The sequence below is a fragment of the Hetaerina americana genome, unplaced genomic scaffold (assembly GCF_022747635.1).
Source record: "Hetaerina americana unplaced genomic scaffold, ioHetAmer1.1.p SCAF_78, whole genome shotgun sequence".
NCBI classification, from domain to species: Eukaryota; Metazoa; Arthropoda; class Insecta; order Odonata; family Calopterygidae; genus Hetaerina; species Hetaerina americana.
Genome location: NW_027287405.1, coordinates 351845 through 376824, shown reverse-complemented (window position 1 = coordinate 376824; position 24980 = coordinate 351845). Strand labels below are relative to the sequence as shown.

At 34.0% G+C, this 24980-nt stretch overlaps 1 protein-coding gene across 1 annotated transcript; it reads left to right on the top strand.

Annotated features, from left to right (window-relative positions):
* The first annotated feature begins 27 nt into the window (after positions 1-27).
* Positions 28-22947, top strand: LOC139697486 (uncharacterized). The gene is made up of 7 exons (XM_071596209.1): positions 28-464; positions 627-725; positions 6360-6521; positions 11765-11901; positions 14327-14465; positions 15138-15267; positions 18793-22947. The coding sequence occupies exons 1-7, from the start codon at positions 162-164 to the stop codon at positions 18894-18896; spliced, it is 1074 nt and encodes a 357-aa protein (XP_071452310.1). The 5' UTR covers positions 28-161; the 3' UTR covers positions 18897-22947.
* The last annotated feature ends 2033 nt before the right edge of the window (positions 22948-24980 follow it).

The following is a 24980-nucleotide window of genomic DNA, read 5'->3' as shown; positions in this document are numbered from 1 at the left end:
AGGAGTAGACGACGTGGACTGTGGACCGATTTGCTATCGATCGTTGGCAAGGATTTCCGTTGAAAGCAGTAGAAAATTGTCTTCTGCAGGCAAGCAAGTCTAATCGAACCAGTTTTGTAGTTAGGTCAGTGAATTGAATCGGCGAGTACTTTTAAACCAGAATGGTGACTACAAGCACATTAAGTCCAAAGAAGCAGAAGGAGATGGAATATCAAGAAAAGCTGAAGTTATTGGATCAGGAGTTAATGTCGTTTTACCAGTATTGTCAACAGGCTGGATTTTCTGAGTCCGAGATGGATAAAATATGTGCACCATTGGTAGAAACGATCAGGAAAACATATCTGAAAAAGGTCCTGAAAGTTACATGCATCGTTTTGTTGTTTTTGACTTCTATTTACGCTGCAACAAAAGTAGGAAGTGTAAACATGCACTTGACGGCTCTTAGTCGAATCATAATGATCAAGGTAATGGTATTATAAATTTACCACGATATTTAGTTCGTCATAGCGGTTTCGTTTATGAATTTAAAATAGAATTATGGCTGTGTATGTATGCAAGGATATTTTTCTTCTAATTATTTTGTTTCTGATTAAAAATATTTTAATAGTTATATTTAATATTTACAGATTCTTCCGTTTTGGGACTGGACTCCAATGTTCTATCGCACATGTTTGGTCTCAAACCCCTTTTATGGTGAATATTCCTTGACTGAAGAAGATTGTGTGGTGAGTTTGATGTCAACATCAATCAAAATGTTAATAAATATTTTCAAGAATTTTATATACTTTTAACTTCCCTTCAACAAAAATGACTGTCTTACCTTCTGCTAATACGAGTTCTCAAAATAGCTAAGTTTCGTATCATCACCATCTTCTATGTAGTTCTATTAATGTAAGCTTAAGTTGGTAATTTTTTTCTTTTCTCCACCTTTTCCGAGGACCACTGAATGGTCCAGTCCATATTTTTATTTTATTACACGTGAGTCTCAACATTTAATATACTACACGTAGATACCTTTTGCTCAAGGAGCCATAGTTGCGCTGGATAATGTCAAGACTAGCACTATGGTCTTGAAATTATTTGTGAGTTCTTAGCGGTGAAACTTTACTGTGAGTTTTTAGGCAGAAAAACCGATTCTGATTGAAAAGACTGAACCAAATCCGCATATTGTGAGTTGAATGGCTTCCATAATATCACATCTCTAGTTATTGAGGATGAGTTGAGGCAGCTGAGGTAATTCATAATATTAGGGTTTAGTAGGTAATTAAATCCCCACCATATGACTGTCGAGTAATCAATTTGTTTGTTTCTTCAGTTGTTCTGTGTTCACATCGAACAGGTTTGTTTCCGCATGCCACATTCTCTATTCAGAATCTAAATCATCTCTCTCTCTGTACTTATCCATATCCTACTGCCTCCCTTTAATTACTCGTTTAACTCTTTCCATGCCCCAGAAATGACCAAATTATGGGCAGCGCCTGGGTGTGAATGCCTATATTTTGTTCATAAGCATTTCTTCAGTTATTATCCATGTATTATCCACGTCTAATACATGTACGTATAATCCAAACTAAAAAATTCTAAGAATGTTATGAGAGGATTGTTGGGTGAAATAAAAAAGAGACAGGAAAGATGGATTAAAAGAATTTTGGTTGGTGATGAGATGTTGAAGACTGATAGAGAGGGTAGCGTTAGGCAAATGAAGTTGGGGAAGGAATGAAGAGAGCAAAGAAGTATATTGCATTGAAGAGGGTCTTACTGTAGTGCCCGAGTACAGATTGTGTTTTTGGTAAGGAGAAATCGCATAGGCAGTGTCCATCCGAAACCTACCATAACTGGTAGAATACAAAAAAATATTAATTAGTTTCAATCTCTACCTGTTCTGTGGGGCTTTCCACTTGTATCAATTCTTATATGGCTTTGAAGCCATGTGTTGGCAATTACCAATTTTCTTTTGCTTGCAGAAGTTTGGTTAAACTTCACCTATCTCATTTCTTTTAACATAACAATTCACCAGCATTCTTGCCCTCCCTCCCCCTTCAACTGATGTTTTTATATCTTCCATAATTATGAAGCAAGTATTCTTTCTCCCTCACTATCAAGTTATGGGTTAAATGGAAGAAGGGACTATTAGGTCTCAATTCCGCCCAAATAAATACCACTATCTATCTATCCATCATGTTTTCCCCAATATGAAGTGCCTGTAGATATATTTCAACCTCTTCCTCCGCTTTCATAGTTGACAGTGTGTAAACCTGTTTTAATACAACCTAATCAGTACGGCAAAACTGAGTTGGTTTCAATACTATTTACTCAAGCTACTTCTTCTTTTAATCTTAAGTGAGTCTATCTCTAACAAAACCTGTGTTACACCACTCTTTCCCTTCCTGAGTAGATGGTTTTATAATTACATAAGCCTAATGTGATTTCTCGTTTGCTAGGTTTTCTATTGATATGAACATAAGTATGACCTTAGGCCTTTCACAGCATCCCTCTCCTGCTGGATTCCAATAATCATGATCACCATCCTTGCTGTGTTCGATACTTTTCTGCATGGCTGTTGATGTAGGGTTATTCTTCGGGATCTTCAATGCAGTGGTTTCCCGTAGTATGCATTTTCTGTTGGCCTTAATAGTCTCCTCCGTTCTATGAATCATTTTTCAATCTCAAGGGCAATAGGGAACCCTGAGATATATGAGCTTGAATATTGCGTCAGTAGCGCTATCTTTACGGCATGCTGAAGAACTATTTCTGAACATTGAGGGCATGTCGTATGGCCAATATTCATGGGGCCTAACAGATTGACTTATAGAACAACAAATCTGTCACGAAGAACATTTGAAGATGCTTAGCTACTCAATAGCGCCGAAAATATGGCGATTGCGTTCTGTCTTTTTTGAAGTGGGAGTAGGAAAAATTACAGCTACCGTCGCAGGGAATGAAGTTACCCAATCCTAAACTTGGTTTCAAATAATGCTAAGGATACCAGAAGTGCGGTATACTACGCTGTTAAATTATTCACGTCCGCGGATATTTTAATACTGTTCTTTGGTTAGTAAATTTATACTTTAGTTTAATATTTATTATTGTCGTTAATTAATCATTATCTACTTAATTCGATGGCACTATTATGGCAATTTAAATTCTATAATAATCAACGATATGCAATTTATCATACGGTTAGGAAATCTCATAATTATATCTTAGCGGTTGTCACCATTTCCAGGTTTAATTGTTGTATAAAATACAAGTTCTAATTTACTGCCGATGTTGCCATTCATTCTAAAGAAAATATTATTTCGGATAAAGTTTGGATTACGCCCGGTCAGATAAATTTTCATTAGGGGTTTTCATAGCATTAACGTCATTTGCCCTCTCGATATTCATCTTTTCTCTTGTCGTTAAGAAGTACCAAAATTAGCTGTCGTTGAAGTGTGGTTGGAATGTTGTTGTTCTCCAAAATTGATGATTTTTGTGGCATTTTTCCGTGTTTGGCAGTCATTTCCCCTTATTCCTACGCATTTTAGTCATAATGAGAATAAGTATGTAATGCTATTTTCCTGTGTTCAAAACTGACAAATATACTGTAGGCAATCAGTTGGCTCTTAAATATGAAGTGGTGATTTTCCCATGCCGTACTGTATACTCATTAAAATAAAACATCCAAATGCTTTCATTACTAATAAGGGTTCCCCATCCATATTTGTAGCCAGTGAAAGTAAGTGTAGATGATCCTGGATTATGACGAGGGTAAAAAAAAGAAACTGCACTTCCGCATAAAGACATAATATTTAACCCAACCATGGTTTCGATGCTGTGCATTATCATCAGGTGACATACATGCTCGTATGTTCATACCTGACAACCTACTAATATCTCATACGAGCTCGCGAGTAGGTTGCCAGATATAACACTACCGCCAAAATGTATTATGGTGTTCTCCGACGTTACCAGTTGGTAACGTCGGAGAATATCCCAAGGAAGGAAGCTCTGAAACAAGCTGAGATAGCCCTAGTAAAGACTAAAACACCACCTCCTATGATGAGTGAATTGTGTGACTTATTAGCATTATGTGTGAATTAGTCAGAGTAGTTTTGTATTCAATGGTAAACATTATAGACAATTAGAAGGCCTGGCCATGGGCTCGCCCCTCTCTCCCATCCTAACAGACATTTATATGGACCATTGGGAAAGACAATTATTTGCTTCATACCATCCCCTCCAAAAAATGTTACCTTGGTTCTGATATATTGATGACATATTCTGTGTTTGGACTGGATCCACAAGACAATTGGACAATTTTTTGACTTTGTTAAATTCTTTATATGTATGTATACAATTCACAAGTAAGTTGGAATCAGACCGTGCCTTGAATTTCTTGGATTTAATTGTGAAAATAATTAATCAAAGGTTTGACCTTTTCATGTACAGAAAAAAGTGTTATTCCGACCAAATTATCCACTCCACATCCAAGTATCACCATTCACAAAAGTGCAGCCTTTCATGCCATGTTACTCAGGGTATGCAATATCCCAATGTCACCACATAACAAACAAGGGGAACTCCGTATTATAAAATAGATTACAGTCAACAATGGATACAGGGAAATAATGATTGAAAACATGTACAACAGAACACAAACACAGATATCCCAGAAATCTATATACCACATATCTAAACTTGACGAGGATCGATGGCGAAGAATTCCATTTCTTGGCCACATTTCACACAGCATACAGCAAATAATCTCCAAAAACAAAATCAAGATGACATTTTACAACATACTTTAAAATACATAATGGGTTCACTCAAAGACAAAACTGAGTTCACCCAAAAACAAAGCATACCAGTAACTTCACACTGGACATTCTTCACACAGAAATGAAAGGATGCAGGTTGAATGCTTGGGAATAGTTGGAAATTTGGTGATCCCTTCAATCTGACAGATTTGAGGTGGTCAGCAAAACAATATACCTCTCCCGTTTCCCCCTCCTAAAATTAAAAAAAGACTCGTTCATTTCGTTCCGCACCAATCCCACCCCCACCAAGGCAGTGATGACCATCGCCCTTCCCTAAATGGTCATACCATTGCGGACAAAGAATCCCCTAATTGAATGTAGGACACAATGTGTTTTTTCCGCTGTTCTTTCTAAGAACTGTGGAGGGATACATTGTGTTCTTCATTTAATGAACATAAACTGCCACATATTTGAGCCAGGACCCATCAAATACATGCCCTCCCCCTCCCCTAGCCCAGTAATAGGTTGCTGCACAAGTACTCAACTTTCCCCCTCTCCCTCGCTCCTTTTACCTGCCTCCCCTCTTGGAGCCAGGCTATACATATGAGTTGAAAAATTTGTCACCTGATGATGATTCATAGCATCGAAGCCATGGTTTTGTGAAGTATTAAATCTTTATGTGGAAGTGCAAAGTTTCTTTTTTTACCCTTATCATGAAGGAATTCCACCAAGTTGAGCCTGAAACTGTTTTGCTGATCCTGAATTAGTCCAATTTCTTCTGTTGGCTTTGGTTTACCTTTCACATCACTTGCTACTAGCCAAGTCACCTCAAATTGCCATTTCTGGGCCATCAAGTAATTCAAATGATGTGCCAATGTTTTCGCAGATAGTTCATATCTTCGTCTTGCCCTTTGTAATTCTCACTCATAACTTGAACTTCCTCCTCCAAAACAGAAAGCCTCCTCCAAAGTTCGAATTCTAGTATTAAAAGAAGTTCAGTAATTACATAATTAATCTGGTCAACGTCATGCAATAATAAACATCCAGTATTTATAGTAGATTTAAGGGAGAAGGTTTAATACATTTATCTAGCACCAAGAATCCAGACATATTATTCCTTCCAAATGCAGTTATCTCTGATCTGAGGGATGATGGGAAAGAAGGAGAAAACTGGAAAATTGTGGTCACAACTCTCGTATGTTAACATACTTAGTTTCTCCATGTGAGCATAAATAGCCGCAGATGACTGCATTGGTTTGGAAGCTCATTTTTTTTATTAAGTGATAATAACCATTATGTGTGCTTTAAATGTGTGTCATAATTCAGGTTTGAATATTAATGATTTAATCACACAAGCTGTGCAAAAATTTGGTTTATCTTAGAAAATGTCCAAGAAATGGGGAGGAACATTGGTTCTGCACTTGAAGGGAAACCTTATGAACACATTTCATGGTTTGAACACATTGCATGGCTAGCGTGGCTAGACTTCAGCAGTGATGAAAATGGCATTCTTTGTGGAGTGCTCCTTAATTGGATTCCTAAATCCCTTGAATGAATACATTGTTTTTAGTAATCATATGCATGTATAATCATATTTTAATTCAACCTTTCTCTTTCCAGTCTTGTGAAACTCTAGATAATGTTGATCGCTTAGGAGATGTCAACTATGACCAACTGCTTGAGGGCTACTTGCAGCGAGATGCTCCCCTGATTGTCACTGATGCCATGGATTCTTGGCCTCTCATGCACACCAATGATTTTTGGTTTGAAAACATCACTCAAGTAAGTTGATATTCTATATTTCCATATTCTATTCTGCCTGAACTGTGTAATGCCTTCTGAGGAATCACAGGTTATAATTAGGAGTGAAATAGGATTATATGTCTGTGCCATCTTAATTTTGTAATTAATAGTCCTTTTCTTTGAAATTATTGATGTGTGTTTCTTGTTTTGTTTTGAATTACATTCAGTTTGGATTGTGTTATATGGCCTTATTTCAAGCCTGTATCACTGGGTACTTTTTCTGCTAGTGGCTTGCCCATCCTGTTGTCACTCTCTTTCCAGCGGTTAAATTTGTATTTTTCTTGGTGAATTCTTCTTGGAATTTCCACTGGGTTCAGTTCTGCATTGCTGCTGATGTTTCACTGGATGACTCATTCATCATCTTCAGGTCTTAAGACATGGATGAATCATCCATTGAAATTCGAGAAGCAATGTGGAACTTAGCTCTGGAAATCTGAGAAAAATTAACCGTAACATACGCCTGAAAAACATCAGTTACTTCTTGTATTTTCCTGTTTATACCTACTTGAACATGTGCCCTACAATTGAGAACTATTTTAATAGTAATGTATTTAAATACTTGACTGATGAGAATTTGTGGTCATGCTGACTGATCTATAGTCCAATATCCTTTGTGGTAGCATGTTACATCAAAGGCTAAAATTTGCGCCATGCAGTTGTTTTAAGGTATGTCAATAGTACTAGAAGGTGTAATAGTGAAAAAAGTGTTATCTTTTTGTTTAAATTCTCATAGTTCACACAGTATTTGAGAACCATTGGGCGTGATAGCAGGAAACATGGCAGGAAAATGAGACCTATGTGATGCAGGTGAATAAAGGGTGTGATGCTGGTTAATTCCCAACTACAATTTTCAATTTATGTGAGATTTTTTTCTTCTTTAAACCAATTTGTGACATTTAAAAATTAGGTTTTCCTAAAGGATTGTTAATAATGGTATTTTACTCTTGTTATATTTGATTTATTCTTTTGTATCATACCTCCTAACTTGTGATTAGCATAATAAAAATAGCTTATGCTGGCTCCCTCTTATTCACTGACTGATCAGTAATTTATGGTACAGTGATGATTGATATATGTAAGTTCATAGTCTAATCAAACCAGATACCATTTCTCTAGTACCCTTCTACATTTTAGAAAACAGATTATATGCAACTCTTATTCAAAAGCATTAAAAAAAGTGTACGCTCAAAATACTTAGATCAAAATTGTGCTTGTGACATTTTGATGCTATGATTAAGAATGAATTTATGCATAAACTATCTATTAAAGTTTACTTCAAGAGAATTGTTTTAAAAATGTAGTGCAATATAATGAATGAATTGGCTATATTTCAATTGTGTGAATCTATACCAAGGCATTAGTATCTTTCCTAAATAGGTCTGGTTGTGGTATCACTGCTATTTCACAAGTAACTAATCATACCAATAGTCATAGAAAAAAATTTCCAACATTACTAAACAGCTAAGGCTTACTCTGATGGATGATTCCAGTCAGTGCAGCATTTAATTTTCCAAACCAGGTTTGGTTTAATAGGATTAATTCAATCTTTATTCATGGGATTGACTGCCATTACTTACATTATGAATGTAATATGTGTATAGTGGATACAAGAGGAATGGAAAAATGTCATTATTATTGCAATGCATAAAAGCAAAAATAGAAAACCAGTTTAAAATTACAGTACTGTTACTTTAAGTTCAGTTGTTGTCAAGTTAATGGGAAAAAACAATTGTGAAGATTATTATCATGTTCCATAAATTAGAAGACTTCAATTCATTAATCAATAAACTAATTAATATTCTGGTGCTCAAAGTGAACTTGGAAGGGAAAACGTAAATACTTCAGAGTAACATGGTGAAAAATGGCTACAATGGAACCTACCTGTAATCCACTCTTTACTCCATATGAAAAAGTAATCATTTGCCATCAACCTTAGTACATCTCTTCCATCAGACCATGACACTGCTGCATGGAAGTGATGTAAAATCCCATTTCACAAACTGTAAAAATCATTAGTTTTCTCAAGGACACGTCTGAAGTCTTATTTTATACTCCTTCAATGTTGCCAAAACTTTGGAAATCCAAAAACTCTACCCACAAAGCAAGGACGAGTGAATTTTATTATCTTTTATGTACAAAGCCAGCTATTTTGGTATGACAGGAATTTTTCCACTCAAATTAAGGAACAAAAAGTGCTCCATCTTAAGGCAAGCTGTATCAATCATATTGAAACACCTAATAGAGACAAACTATGTTGTGACTTGGCTTTCTAAGTGCTCCACGCATAAAATTGGGGTGGAAAATTGGTCACTGTGGAGCATTTGGAAATCACCCAATGAGTGAGATGATTCCCCTACTGAATGTATGCTGTTAAACAATAGCTCCCCTCTCATTTCCACCATTGTCACGTTTACTACATGGATCTGTAATTGTTCTTGGGCACCTTACACTTTCTCCCTCGATTGGTGAATGAGAATGTTGATACCAGACAACAATTAGGGTCCTATACGGATGATGTCTCACTGTCGTGCTTGAATCACCCTGATTCATTCCCCTTGACGTCGTGCAAGGGTCAGCATTCTCAATGGGTCAATGGGTGTGCAGCATTGGGAGAGCAGAGGAGCATTGACTCAGGGGCAATAATGGAAGGTGACTGTAGCGGTTACAACATGCTTCCGATGACTTTTCCCTGGGTGACTGATCTCTGGAACCCCAATTAGATATATGCACTCTCAAGTCAATTGCTCAGGGAAGATGATTGTCAATCGACCCCTGAGGTGGATGTCCTCCAAATAAGCACGCAAAGAGAAACATATGAATTTCTGTTCTTCGTACACCAACCTTCCCCATGAAACGGGACCGCATCGTGTCCGTGTCCTATGACATGATATCACTGCAGTACGCCAGCCATGTTCATCTCTCAGAGGGACTTCTTTGAAATAAGCATGTTAATTTGTTTTTCACAATGAAAGTCCTGGAACCTACCCTCCCTGAACCCACAGTTATTCCCCTTTTCACTGCTAAAACCTATTCTCTGCCCCCTTTGCTTGTGTATCTCCTTCCCTTCCCAAGTTAAAATTGACTCCAAGTGACACTTTCTCTTTTTCTGCACCCAAAAATTCATGGGTTATATCGAAAGTTGTAGTTCTATGGTCTGATTTACAAATAAAAAGGACCATAGTTAATCAATATGATAGAATGAACAGGATACTTGAGGAACAATCTGGGCATTCTAAATATTTGGGAGTAGCAGCCACAACATTTGTGGGTTGAGGATCTTTATTCAATGCATAAAATACAATTGCATAAAAATGCATAAAACATAGAAAAGTCTGTATGATTTAACCATAAACTTAAAACATAACAGGAGAGATAGGAGAGAATTGCCCCTGTGAGGCCAGGAGCTGAATTTCTAAAAAGACCAAATGATATGTGACTATAAAGACATAATTATTGTTATGAGGAACATCCTAGAAGTATTACCCATTCTTGCCATGTACTGAGCCGACAACCCAAGTAACCACCATTTAAGGTCAACAGGTCTCGTTTGTCTGTCTATTCATGGTATTGCTCTGCTGTCAATGCATTTTCTTTATGAGAGTGTTTTAAATGTTTTCAAAAATTGAAAATGTCAATTTTAATGTCACAGATCTCACTTCACAAGTTTCAATTTTTGAACACAATGCATATGCAACCAAGCAATATTCATCATCAAATCAAAGAGATTTACAGAGGCTATGTTATAGATGAATCATCTGTTTGGCGATGTTGTCAAAATTTCAACTCCGGGAGAGAGAGCTTCCATGCTGAAGAGTGAACAGGATTCCTATCTGTCATGGATGATTTACTGTATTCAGTTCATTGATTAACTAAGAACAATGGGTGTGTTGCACTAATTGAAATCAGTGGGCAAATTTCCCATTGTTGGCATAGCATTTTTCATGAAATTGTTAAAGCTTATCTGAAGTTCAGAAAAATTTGCACAAGGTGGGTCCCACACATGCTTTTTGATGGACACAGAAAGGTGCATATGGGTGCTGCCTGGAGTTTTTTCAGTGTGTTGCTTAAGCAAAGGAAAATCATTTCTGGTGTTGTTCTCATGTGATGCGGGAGAGCAATGTTAGTCAATGGAGTAGCTTCGCACTCGTCCAACAACCAAACCGAAGGCAGTTTAAGGGCGAGAAATCAACTCAAACTCATGGCAGCTGTCTTTAGAAGATAAAATGGTGTATTGCTTGTTGACTTAGTCCTATGAAGGTTCACCATTAATGCTGAGACATATTGTGAAATGCCAATAGAAATTACATTTGACAATTCAGGATCCACGGTGAGGATTATTGTCAAACAGAGTTGTGCTCCCCCTCGGAAATGTCAGACATCATGCTGCTGAGAAATCTCAGTGGCTTCTGAAACAATTAGAGAGGGAAATTTTCTACCTCCCTAGAGCCTAGACTTGGCTTCTGATTTTCATGTTTTTATGAAATTGAAAGACTTTGGGAGGAACAAGATTTGACCATGATAAAGACCTGAAAGAAGTGGTCAATATTTTTATCAAGGAAGTGGTGGATAAGGAATACAAAGCAGGAATACCAAAACTCATATCATGATGTGCTAGATGTTAAAATTTTCTTAGTGACCATCAATAAAAGTAGTCCAAGGTATGTTTGTGTGAAATAAGTTTTTTCTAAAACTCTTCAATGGTTGTTTTCTAACTAAGAAGCTGGTACTGCTTTCTGGATGCTCCTTGTATTTATTCTTGTTATTTTAAGTATTATAATGCTTCAGTTGCATGGAGTAAGGGAAAAAATGATTGAATTCTTATTAAAAATTGAACAAGATCATTTATGAATATAATTTAAAAGTCAAATATTTATTTTTAAGAGAACTGAGTTTGAAAATAAGTTTTCATATCATATTTTTTACCTCTACTGAGATAAATGGCAAGAAAAATGTCAGTAACTTGCCTATTTGAATATCATTGAATCACTTTTCTGTTAGTTAATTGCAAAATGCCTAAATTTGTTTCTTTTAAAGAAGCCAAATGATAATTATAATCTGGTATGCCAATGGTTTGGTTCAAAGAGACATGGAATGAATGATAATTTCATTCATAATGTGAAGTTATGAATGAATTCATATGTATGTATATAATATCTCACAGTGTACCTATGTTTGAATTAATGAACTTGTATTCATCAAGTATTTCTCACAAATTTTCTCAGCTGTACTTACAAGATGAAAAATTGAGAGACACTGTCCCATGCATCATGACAACTAACATCAGGACTGGCTCTTCCGATCTTCATGCTTTTCTCAAAAAAATACACAATCCCAAAGTAGATCGATGGTTTGTTCATTGGTGAGTGGTAGTTTGTGGATCAACTGCTGCTGATTTTTCTGAAAGAGAATGCTTTGCAACTATTTGCCTTTTATTTTAATTTTCTGACTTAACCTTCTAATCAGTTGTCCCAATACCATACTATTTCATTCAAATATTGAGTTTTATTGCTGACAGTAGAAGTTTCTTGATTGGATTCTTTTATTATTGGTAGTTATCCTCAACCAAATATTATCATTTCTTCTCACTTGATGTTGATTTTTCCTGTTACACTGAAACTTGGCTTCCTGCCAGAAAAAATTCTAAATCTGATGATATTTTCTGCCGCAACATCTATTGCTACTCGTTTTAATGGAGTGACAGTTGTCATCCCATTTTTTTTTAAAAGTACTGTTGATTTAATTTTTTATTCATTATTATTGAATATTGAAAAGGTGTGCCATGTGAATTGATATTTTTGCATCAGAATCTGGCATGTTATTGCTTAATTACACGTAACTAGGTTAGAACCAAAATATTCTCATGTTAATGCACAACATGTTGGATCCCCTCAGACTGTTCTTTATAATATATATGTATTCTTTACATTTCAATCTATGTATGTTAAACTCTCAATTTCTTTCTTAAAAAAATTATATTTCATGTCAATTTTTACTAAATATTGAAAGTAGCCATTTGCTACTATTACGCAGTATTACTAATATGTAATTACTAGCTTGTAAACATGTTTTGTTTTTTCTTGTCATGTGTATTTCTTTTTCTTCTTTTCTTGTCTTGATTTTTTTCTGCTGTGCTATGCTAGTTCTATGAAATCAAACGGCACCCTTGTTTTATGTTGTAAGTGAATAATAATAATTTTTATTAATCTCAGGGCTTGCATTACATGCATGGCATGCTGAAGGCAATTAATTGAAGAATTTTGACGCAGCATATTTAGGATTTTTGGTGTTTAGGTTTAAGTTATACATCATACTATTGTTTTCAGCTCTTCTGCAAGTAGTATTTAATCATGGATATCTTTATTCAATAATATTTTTACTTTATTTTGTCGTACTTAAAAGATGAAAATAAAAAATATAAATAAGAGTTTATATTAGCATTATACACAGACAGTGCTACATTTTGGTTGGCGAGTGAAAATCCTTCTCAGCAAATAGCAGGCGGATACAGTCTTGGATGAAAGTGAATCGATGCATTCTTCCCAATAAAGATATTCATCAATATTTATGCCCAGAAATTTTATCACCATAGAATTAACAGTTTTAAGTTTTAATTGTGTATTATTATGATATTTTAGTTAACCATCCAATATGCATAAGAGACTTATTTACCTTTTTATCTTCAGACCTCTAATTTTGCAAAGGAGTTGTCTATTATTAAAAAGCCATGGTATTATAAATTTTGTTAAAATAAACATTGTATGTACGGTATTTCGTCACAACAATTTGCTCCTTTAAAGTCCCCAAAATTTCAGAGTTAAAGAGGACGCCTCGATAGCTTAACTGACTAAAGCACTCGACCGGGCATTAAGGGATCCAGGTTTGAATCCCGGTCCAGGCAAATGATTTTTACACTCTGAAATTGTTGCATTGAAATGCATATTAGGGGATGACTCCATTAAATGTCACTGTTGCGGCATCTCCCGCAGTTTCTTTGGATGGCTTCTATGTTGGATTTCTTGTTGCTTTGATTTTTTACTGTCGTTTTCTCAGCATTCACTGAATGGAGCTTTCTTCATTCCTCTCTTCTATCTCTTGCACTCGGAGTAATTGCTATACAATACTTTGTGCATGCAATATAAAAGTTTGTTTACCTTTGTGATGATTCCACACTTTTCTTTACTAAAATATACCAATTTTCTTTACTAAATATTTTCAGCTCTCATGAATTATTTAAACCAATTAATGAACTTTCTTGAAATAAACTGGCCCACAAACTCAATCCAGGTGCTTGGGTCATAAAGATCATTAGATTTTCTCTTATGAGGCAAAAATGGACACTGCCATTTTTTCTGATGATCTGCTATCAGCTCTTCTGCTGATAAATCATATTGTTAAATAAGTCAAGATTATATCACCTAATATGTAGGAGTATTAGCTGATTTGTACTTGCCTGTCTTTATGTTGATCCAATTTTGTGATTCATGTATCAATTACTTAGTGTTACAGAGTTTGCAATGCCACGCAAGTATTCACACAGGGTCTACATTATTGGCATAATAAACTATTATCATCTTTAAAAAGGAAATTTTATTATTTGGAATTGAAATTTTTAAATATGTAGTTCCTACTTTCAAACGTGGGCTTTTTTTTAAAGACCTATCATACTGGAATATTGCTTTTCCTCAATGGTAATAAGCAATCAATGGAAATAAATAGTGGTTACAATGTTTTTATCACATTGAAATATTTTATAAATTCTGACTTAATCATGCTATCATTTACAGGCAAAACTGTGACATAAATGCTGTTAAGGCTCTGAGGAAGTTTTATCAGCGTCCTTATTTTCTAGCGAGTTCAGTCTCCCCGGCACACTTCAATTGGGTGCTTATGTCATCTGATTACAACACCAAAAACTATAAGAAAGTAAGTTTTCTGTATTTGATTGAGGATTTTTAGTTAAACTTTTAATATAAACTGTATAAATTTTCTGTCCAAAAGTATGATGTAGCCTGTTCTCGACAAATATCCCTTTTTATCCTTTTTATATAGACTACTAATACTTAATTGTATTCCTGAATTTGTTCCCATAATTTAACATAACCGATACAACTTGTCCTGTATGCTGCTGCTGAATTTGCCATGTGTGTTTGCGACGATATTTGAAGCGAGTGTCATTTTATATTATTTGAAGAATTCAATTTTTTTAAGTGTGTGATATTAAGGGATGCAACTATTGGCTGGGGATTTGGGACTTGGAGCTGTTGGAAAGGGGTTCTGTGGTTGTGCTGTTGATGGAATATGATTGAGATGTGCTCACTTTTCTCTAAGGGGTCTGTCCGCCAGAGGGAGAGAGAGGTTTTGTTAATGCATGAGGAATCAAGGAGATAGAGGTGGAAAGTGATAGGTTAACCAATTGTTTATAAAGACAGGGCTAGTATGAAGAAGTATGATTGGACATTAATGTAGTTTAGTAGCTCTATTTTGTTTTCACATATTTGGTAAATGATCCTTATAATGTATGCATGTAAATTAGGCTTTATCAGTGATTTCTTGTTTTAAAACCGGAATGTTCAATTAGTTATGCATCTTTTGCAGATTGAATTGGATTCTGGCTTAATAATGCTAGCTCAGCTCAGAGGTTCCACATCATTCAGACTGATGCCCCATAGCCCATGTAATGCAACTTGCTCTGAATTGGTTGGAGATTTAATGGAAGGTGAAATGCGTGAGTATCTGTGCCATCAACTATGCTATTCTACTAAAGCACCTTTTTAATTGGGTCTTTACTTAGCTAGACTATGAAGCAGATTGAGTATAATTTGAACTGCACTTTTCTGTTCATAATTCCTGCTAAATTCATTGGGCCAAGTATAGGATAAACACAAGGGAAACAAGCCTAAATTAGTTTTGAAATAATGTAAATAGTTGCCTATAGAACGTGGTGTGCAAAAATTGAAGTTTAAAAATAAAATTATCTAGAACTCTAGATTATAAAATTATAATGTTTCATTCACTATCTTTGGGTCAGGTTTCTTGATAATAGCAGATAAAAACTCGTCTCATTTAATGGATAATTGATGAGAATCTTTCCAAAAAACATTTCAACAATATGATCAATGATTTCTCACAATAAGGGAAGTAATCATGGAGTGGGGTGGAATTGGCCACAAGATTTTTCTGTATCCACCTTTGTTTGAGCTATTAATTTCCATGGCATTTTTGGAGAACATTAAGATTTCTTAGGACTTTCTCATTAATTGTGATCTCAGTGGCAGTATGAAGAATTTTGGTATGAAACTTCATTTCATTTCCTAATTCATTCAATAGTTGAGAGAATGGCATGACCTTATGCATTTAGTTGATGAATGCTTTGATAGTTTAATGTGCCTCATAATCTTGATTAGCTGAACCCTTATGTGAGCAAATATGTGCATCTAGAAGGTCATAAATTGGTGGTGGAGACTGATGTCATCCCAGTGTTGCTTGGGCACAAAATTCATGTTCTAACTACTATCAATGGTAAAATAAGTCCTGAAACTTTGCATTTTTGGCATGAAATAGTGTAAAACTAATATTTTATGTGCAAAATTAAGTCAAAAGTTAATAAATGTAACTCATTCAGTAGTTAATTTGTGTAAAATAACATCTGATTTCAGAAAATTATGGTTTGGGTGATGACACAGCAAATGCCTGGCTTCGGCAAACGGCACCTAAGTAGAAATTTAATTTATCATGACCTCATGCATGTAGAAATAATGGAATAGAGCTATTTTCTCTGCAGTTATGATTAATAAGTGATTGTTTCACAAGAGCAATGAAAAAAGGAAATATTCCATTAAATTCATGCACATTCACTTGGCAAACATCCATCACTGTGGCTGGCTCAAAATAAACTGCCAAAGTCAATCTTCAAGGAATCTTAGCAAAACATATGTATTGGGTAAAGTAACCTGCAGCAGGGGATTCTGGAAAACATACTAGCAAGTTTGTTGGGTACACAGTATGTTGTAGCATAGGTTTAATCATGGAATACATTATTACAAAGGAATGATTTGGATGCCATTTGGCGCTGAAGAGTCATGAAAATCTTTAATTTGTTGGTTGAAGTCAAAATGGATGGCCTGAAAATAAGTAAGAAAGTTTACTCAATGTTTTTATGCTACTCATAAATTTGGAAATCAACTGAATTCCCCTCTTCCTAATTTTTTTTCAATGGAGGAGACACTACAAAAATGCTGAAATATTTTTTGTTTCGATTCAGTTTAGCCTAGCCACCTTGGAACTATTGATATGGTCAATGAAAATTTTTGAACAAGTCTATTAAATAAGCCATGTTATTTTTGGAATCAATCAAGTTACCTCCTACAAAAGATCATTGGTTGTAACTCAAAACTGAGTAATAGTTTATTGAACTAATTAAAGTAAAAATCTTTTGTTAGCTAAATAACTTCTGCATGAAGGAGTAAGTGATAAACTCTTCATTGCTTTCAGTGCAAATTTGTCCTAACAATTCATCATTCAATGAATTCCCTCTGATTTTGTCTACTTCTTGAATGATATAATGTAATCACTTTGAAGCTTTATTTCAGATTATTGGCAACTAACTGCTGATAATGAATGACTGTAATTACATCTGTTACCACTGTCTCTAAATATGCATGGAAACCCCTGTTGTTCCCAATAATTACTGAAGCATGATCATCCCAACTGAAAGATATACTAGGAAATTTCTTTTTTTTTTATTAAGTTGTCTTTGCATAAAATATTGCTTCCCCTTCAGTATCTCTTTTTTGATTTTACAGCAGATGACGAATAAATTTTTAGTAATATTATCAGCAAATTTTTATAATGTTTTGAAATGCATTCATGCTAAAAGTGAAGCTTAATTTTCTGGGCAAGTTGACCTATCAGACTGTGTAGAGGATGTAGATGTTTTTAAATACACAAGAGTATGCAACATCTTGACCAATTTCACCAGTTTTTCTTTGTGATGTATTATTGCTAAAAAGAATTTTCTTGAGTATCAAATTCTTGCTTGTCTAATCTTTTTTAATCGCCTTAGAGTTGGTATTAAGTTAGCCAGTTTGTTCCTAAATAACACTCAAGTTATTTACCGATTGACGCTCAAGAGTGGTGGATAGGAATGAATGTTTTGTTTTCAAGTTTCATTCCTTTGTTTTCATTAATTGCAGCAAAAAACAGGTATATTGACTCGACACTTTATAAGCATTGTATGAATACACTCGTGCCACAATTTTATTTGGAGTTCGTAGGAGCTAGTAGACAACATTCAGTAGATGTGAGTAAAATATATATGACTATTTTATTGTAACAACAATCATGCATTCAATTTGAATACGATTACAATCTGTAAAGATTGAAGATATTGAATATAAAGCAAAATTTAAAATATGCATTGCACTTACAGCATTGTTAACTGTATCAATAAAAAAAAAGTGAATAATTCATGCATGCTACCAATTCATAGCATTGTCTTTTTATCAATCAATTCACACATTTCTAATGAATGCTCAACTTGCCAGCAATGTGAGATATGAGTGCAAACCAACATCATCATCAAAGAGCAATGCTGACTTAAATATCATATGGTTATAACTTGCATTTTGTGTTTGTTTGTGACACCTACCTTTAACTCAGTTGCCTTGAACTTGAACAAACAACAGCCATTTCATTTTATGATCTACTTATTCTTTTTGATTCCACCAATCCATATTCTAATCAACCCCTCCTAATTAGACCCTAGGCTATTATGGCCCCCTAGTTGTTCTATCACTCCCCAAGTGGGCAATATCACCTACTTGGAGAACCACTGCTCTCATATCAGAGTAACATGCTAACTTCTATTTATTTAAATTATTTTCTCTTATATTGTGTGATTAAAAAATGATACATATGTATGCATGCATAGTGTAAGAGTAAAGTGAATGTGATCACTAAATGAACATTAATAATTGTGATGGGACTCTAGTAATATACTCTGGAGAAGTGTGCTGAAGGTGTTTTTAAGTTGCAAGGGAGAAATAAGAGAATATAGTGGAGCTTCATGTAGTATGATCTTGTGTGAATATTTAAATTCAGAGTGCTATATCCTTATTCATTCTTTTCAAAACTACAGGTATTGCACCAGATCTAACGAGTTCAATTTGTTGTGTGAATTGTATGCTGGTTTTATTTACACCTGAATACCTTCCTTTTTTTGTTTAATGAGATTTATTGACTTACTTTACAGTTGTGTTCACCAACTTCATGTGGTCATTTGAATATTTTCCTGGAAGAAATATGGATAATGTAGCAATTCTAACAGAGACAGTTTGGGAAGACACAGCACCTTGAATCGATGACCAGTTTCCAGAGGATGTATATTAATGTTGTGCCATACTGTTTGCACATCAAATGGTGTATTTTATCCTTGGCTTGTTTCAAAAGGATTCTTTTGTTACACTTTTTTCAGATTGTGGGCCATGTAAGTCATTCATACATTATTTGAAAACATCTCATTTGTTGAGGTCTGATCAAAGTCTTAGCTTTATGTATCTCAGTTTTGCATTTCTTTGTGCATTGTGTGATCTCATCTAGTCTGTTGTAGAAATTTGATGTTGACTTTAATGTTTTCATTTGCTTATTTCACTTTATTAGTGACCTCTATTGCGGTAATCTTAAAGGTTGAAACTATGAGTGGTTTCATAAATTGAAAGAAACTATTGTAATCAATAGGAAAATCCAGTAATATGAAGTATTGATGTCAAATGTGAAGGTTATTATTAGACAGGAAGAAGAGCTTTCTTGTTAATACAAGCTCATGAATACAAAATTCTCTAATAATCCATATAAATAATCTGTGACAGATTTGTTGACTGCCTTATTCATTAATTCTTTTATAATATACCTAATTAGTTGATTCAAATTATATATATTTGATGCAGTAATTACAAGAATCAGTTTGTGTAAATTGTTGGAGAAAACTCACAAGATAGGCATGTACAAATTTTTGCTCTTGATTAAGCCGCAGCAGTGCAAAGCAACCTTTTACAGAGCTGGTCCTTCATTTTAACAGTACTTATTCTTAAATAATCTGTGCTATTTGTATTTGATAGCTTTTCAAATATGTAAACATGCTGTGCATTCATAACCAAATATTAATATTCCATATGAATGCTTACAATGAGAAATATGTTAGTAATAGATTCATAAAGCAAGTATTGGAATAAATTAAAAAAGTTTACTCCATGAAAAAATTATCATCAAAGTACTCTATAATTATTTCTGAAAAGTCTGGATCAACAATACCATACATGATGCAACAAATAATTGTGGCCTCAAGTTTGTGACAGTTTTGATTTATTTTAACTAAGTTTTCATACACAACTGGATGGTATTGGAAATTTAAGCATACATAAATAGATTTTAATAAGAACATATCCTATTATGAACAATTCATTTTAAATTGTCATCCAATAATAATTTATATCTGTCTGGTATCTCCCTTGAGATGCTTATTTGTATGAATTAAATTTTTTCAAATTCTTTTTCCCGATTTAGATACTCGTCATATTATTATAAAGATAAAGAATTCTATTTTATCTACCTATGGAGTATTTAACTTGAAGCTTAGAATTGTGTGCTCTTATAGACTCCCACCTGGAGGCTAAAATGACTAAGGACCTTAAAAAAAGAGTATGTAATTTTCTAAGATATGTCAAATATGTTGGTTTATGTTATTCCTAGTTTTGAGGTTATACTGTCTGAATCATGTGAAATTATTGTTGTTCATTGTGTAGAAAGAATCATTTTTAGTTCTGATTGTGTTTTGAGGTTTAAAATTATGGTTTTTAATTAATCAAGGTTTTATTCTGAAAGGTTTTTCATTACTTAAAGAAGTGGTTTACTTACTCCTATGTATGCACATGCATGCACACCCACACATATTATACATATGCATACACACACACACACACATACACATTCATGGACACACACACATACATGTACACGCAACATACATACATATACACATATATTTCTATAATTATTGTGTATTATATATTATTTTGTAAGCCTCTATTTCTAAGTCATTGTGGGTCTAATTTTCATTAAAAGGTGGCATTTTATGTTCTCTGGGGGTTTAGAGACACAGATAAAATTGGGTAGAAAGACATTTAATTAATTATTATTCACAGGGGAATCACTAAAACTGTCAGTATTAAATGATATATTCTATCAATTAGAATCATGCAAGACAGGTTCCAGCTTGCAGTAAGAAAGGCTGTGTTGAGTTTATTTTAAAAGAAGTACAAGTACTCAAGTTTTATTGAGTCACTATTATGCTTATTTACACAAAAATAAAAGAATGACATGGGCCTTAATGGGTTTATTTAGCTGAGACTAATTCATGTTTATTTTATTGCATCTAAAATTGTTGTAATTTATATGTACTATGTGTTCTGTACCATTCCTGAAAATGTCGACAGGAATTTTTAAAATGTAAACTGTTAGATTAGGAATGTTGTATTTATTTAGACATCCTGACAAAGATTGGGAGCCTCTTTTCAATACCATATAAATCACAAATCTAAAAATTACATTAGAGATATTTTCTGGACTTTCATTGTCCTTGTAATTCATTAACATAATGTACTGTTATTTAAGAAGTTGCACTCCAATCTGTTGATTTAATGATTCTAATAACCTTTATTGAAATGATTTCACTTTTGGGAAGAAAATTGCACCTGTTAAGGTCATAAATTGATTTTTGGATTTAAATTACCCTAAAATGAGAATTTTTATTTTCAAAGTTCTCTAGAAAAATATATATGAAAGGTGACGGGTGTCATTTTTTTGGATACTCATTTTTGAACCTTGAACTCTTTGAACTATTGGCCTGTGACATGGCGTAGCTTAGGTTTAAATTGCTTTTTCATGTGGGTAAGGACTGTAGCTATTGTAAACTAACCTTGGCAATGTTATCATTCCTTTTTTTCTTCTCATTTTACTTATTATAGATCCTGTGTCAAAATCTGCATTGGCAAATGCATGCTTCAACTCTTAGAGTAGTTATATAATATCTAAATTACTCAACTTTAGCACCATTTTCCAAAAAAAAAATGTTCGCTCTCATTTAGTTTGAATTGGATACCAAATTATGTTGAAATGAGATTAGTGTGCCATTGAAACAATCTTATTTTTTGTTTGTAATTAGCTGGAAAATTTTGTGATTGAAATTTGTTAGCTAGTAAATAGATTAAGAACATTTTTCACTGCAAAACCACAAATACCAAAGTGAGGCATCACTATGTTAGGAAATAATTTGGACCAAAGAGCATTGCAGTTAATAGTGGCATCCATATCAAATTACGTAGGTTGCCATTACATTTTCTTACTCTTACATTAGGGCACTTTCTTATTTCTTTAATGAAATTTAACATGCAAATGATCATATTTTGATTGAAATATTGGTAGTTTTCCTTAAGCGTAAACATCCTTGCTGTTGTTCTTGAAATGATGATTATGTAATGACATCATAAGCACAACATTTTGTTGAGGACCAGTTTCTCAAGGTATTTTGTTTTGTTGAATTCACATGAGCAATTTAATTGACTGAGTATAAATTTTATAAAATGTGTGATCTCTAAATCATTTGTTTATGATGATTAATTTTCATTGAACCACTTATGCAAACGATTTTGCATGTCTAAAGGAAAAAAAATTCTTAATTAGACTAGGGATGATTGTAGCAATGTGTTTGGGACCACTGCTTATGTACCTATGCCAATGTTAGATACATAATATCATTGACATGCAGTGTAATTGTTATATAATTCACAGTTAAATGAAATGGAGTATGGTTCAGATTGAATTAAGATGCTAAAATAATAATATACAAAGAGGTGATATTATGGATATGGAATCTTTAGACTCCGAAGGTATGACATTTCATGACTGCTGAAAGTTCTTATGATGGTTCTGTGAGCTTATAAATTTCGGTGTAAACTGAATTTAGGTATAAAGGGTACATAGTCAATGCTAAGGCCTATCATATACAGGTTTTAATATGTATGAGACAAGACTCACGAAATACTGACAGTATTACCTTTTAGCTGTAATTTTTGTGAAAAGAGCACATGAAATGCCAATTTTTTTGCATGACTCTTTTGAGTGGTCAATGGTATTGTTAAAAAAACTGTTAAAATAGATTGATGACTGAATAATGAAAATTAAAGTATTAGCCTCAATTCTTGTGTTTGGTAGGCCTTGGCATAATTGATCAACATATTCCTGTTTTCTCTAAAGTGGTCAATTGGGGATTGTGTGTCTATAATCTTTCAAGGTCTTTGAATGTGGACTCTGTGTATTTCATTCAATAAATATTTGTTCCTGATGAAGCTAATGACCAGTGTGATCATTTTCTTGAGCTAAATATAAAAGTAAAAAAATGATCACCGGAAGAAGAGAATTTGCTTCAGCAAATTAAAAATTATTACTCTATTGGAAATATTGAACAAGTGTATTATGTCTTTAATGCAGCAATCCTATGAATACAAATAGTACATATTTGACTATTCTTATTATCATGTATGTGATGGCAAGTAATGGTGAATTGTATTGCATTTATTAAATGTACTGTAGAAGCAACTAATTAGCTTTTTTGGTAATTTTATCATTTTTGAATTCGTAGACCAAGAGCAGGGACAGATTCTATTATATCCTTTATTTCCCAACAGTTTCATTATGCCTGTGCTAATAGTTGGAACAGCTACATTGAACAGTACTAACCTGAAAGTAGAACAGTAGAACTAACTCCAGCATTTGCAATTAAAATAATTTCAAGTTTGTTGTAAGAGGCTGTCACTCATTTTTTTATAATTCTTTCATTTTTAGTTCAAATCGCAAGGTTGCAAAAGGCAAACTATCAGGATTAGCACTCATATGAAATTTTCAAATTATTAGTTGGCACCTTGTTCTATTACTTGTGCCATATATCTCAAGATAAAAATCAAGGAAGGAAACAATTGTTTGAAGGTATGTATCTTCAGGACTTTAGATGATTTGTTAAATTCTTGAGCTAAAGAAAAATTATTGGACGATTTAAAATATATGTAATCAATTTGAATAGTCATAGTTTTGAATTGATTTTTAGGTTTGAGGAAAATGGAAATATGCAATCAAATCAGTGTTTTGGTCAAAATGTAGGTTTAAAAAATAGTAGAATGGATGGCCAAAAATGAGATGCTAAACTTTTGAGGAAGTGAACTTGTTTCAGTGAATTTAAAATTATTAAGTATGTGGTAATGTTGAACAAGTGTATTGTCTTCCATGTAGGAATCCTATGGATTAAAATAGTATATATTTTCCTCTTCTTATTATCATGTATGTGATGGTAAGTAATAGTAAAATGTATTGCATTCTATTAAATGTAATATAAAAGCAACTCACCGGCTGTTTTGGTAATTTTGTCATTTTTGAATTCATTGACCAAAGCAGGGACAGATTCTGTCATATCCTTTATTTCCCAACAGTTTCATTATGCCTGTGCTGATAGTTGGAACAGCTACGCTGAACAGTACTAACCTGAAAGTAGAACAGTAGAACTAACTCCAGCATTTGCAATTAAAATAATTTCAAGTTTTTTGTAAGAGGCAGTCACTCATTTTTTTATAATTCTTTCATTTTTAGTTCAAATCGCAAGGTTGCAAAAGGCAAACTATCTGGATTTGCACTCATATGAAATTTTCAGAGTAGTAGTCGGCGCCTTTTTCTATTACTTGTGCCATTTATCTCAAGATAAAAATCAAGGAAGGAAAAAATTGTTTGGAGGTATGTATCATCAGGATTTTAGGTAATGTGTAAAAATCTTGAGCTTAAGAAAAATTATTGAATGATTTTAATTTTAAAACCATAGACACAGCAATCAACCATAAGGTTGGTTTGGTTGGTGATGTTAGAGTTCACCAGTTCACCTATTACTAAGTTTGACGGCATGTGAAATTCACGCGTCAGGGTAGGGGGGCCAATTCCTTTCCCTGCGCCATTTATGGTTTCACAGGAAGATCTGCTGGCTGAAAATTCACGTAGCTCAAGTGGAGCTGCAGGTGCCCTGAAAGGCTTGCCTGGGAATCAAACCTGTGCCCTCTGGTCAGTAGTCCAACGCTCTACCCCTGGACTACCGTGACCCACAATTTTAGTTATATGCAATCCATTTGAATGACCCTAGTTTTGAGTTAATATTCAGGTCTGAGAAAAATTAAAACATGCAACGAAATCAGTGTTGAGGCAAAAATGTGGGTCTAAAAATGCTTGAATGTTTGGCTAAAAGTGGGATAATTTTTTATCTAGGCATTAATTGAGGCTCTGATTCATTTTTTCGTATTTTAATGCAATGAAAATAGGCTTTCAATAGAAAACAAGCATTTGCATGGGGAT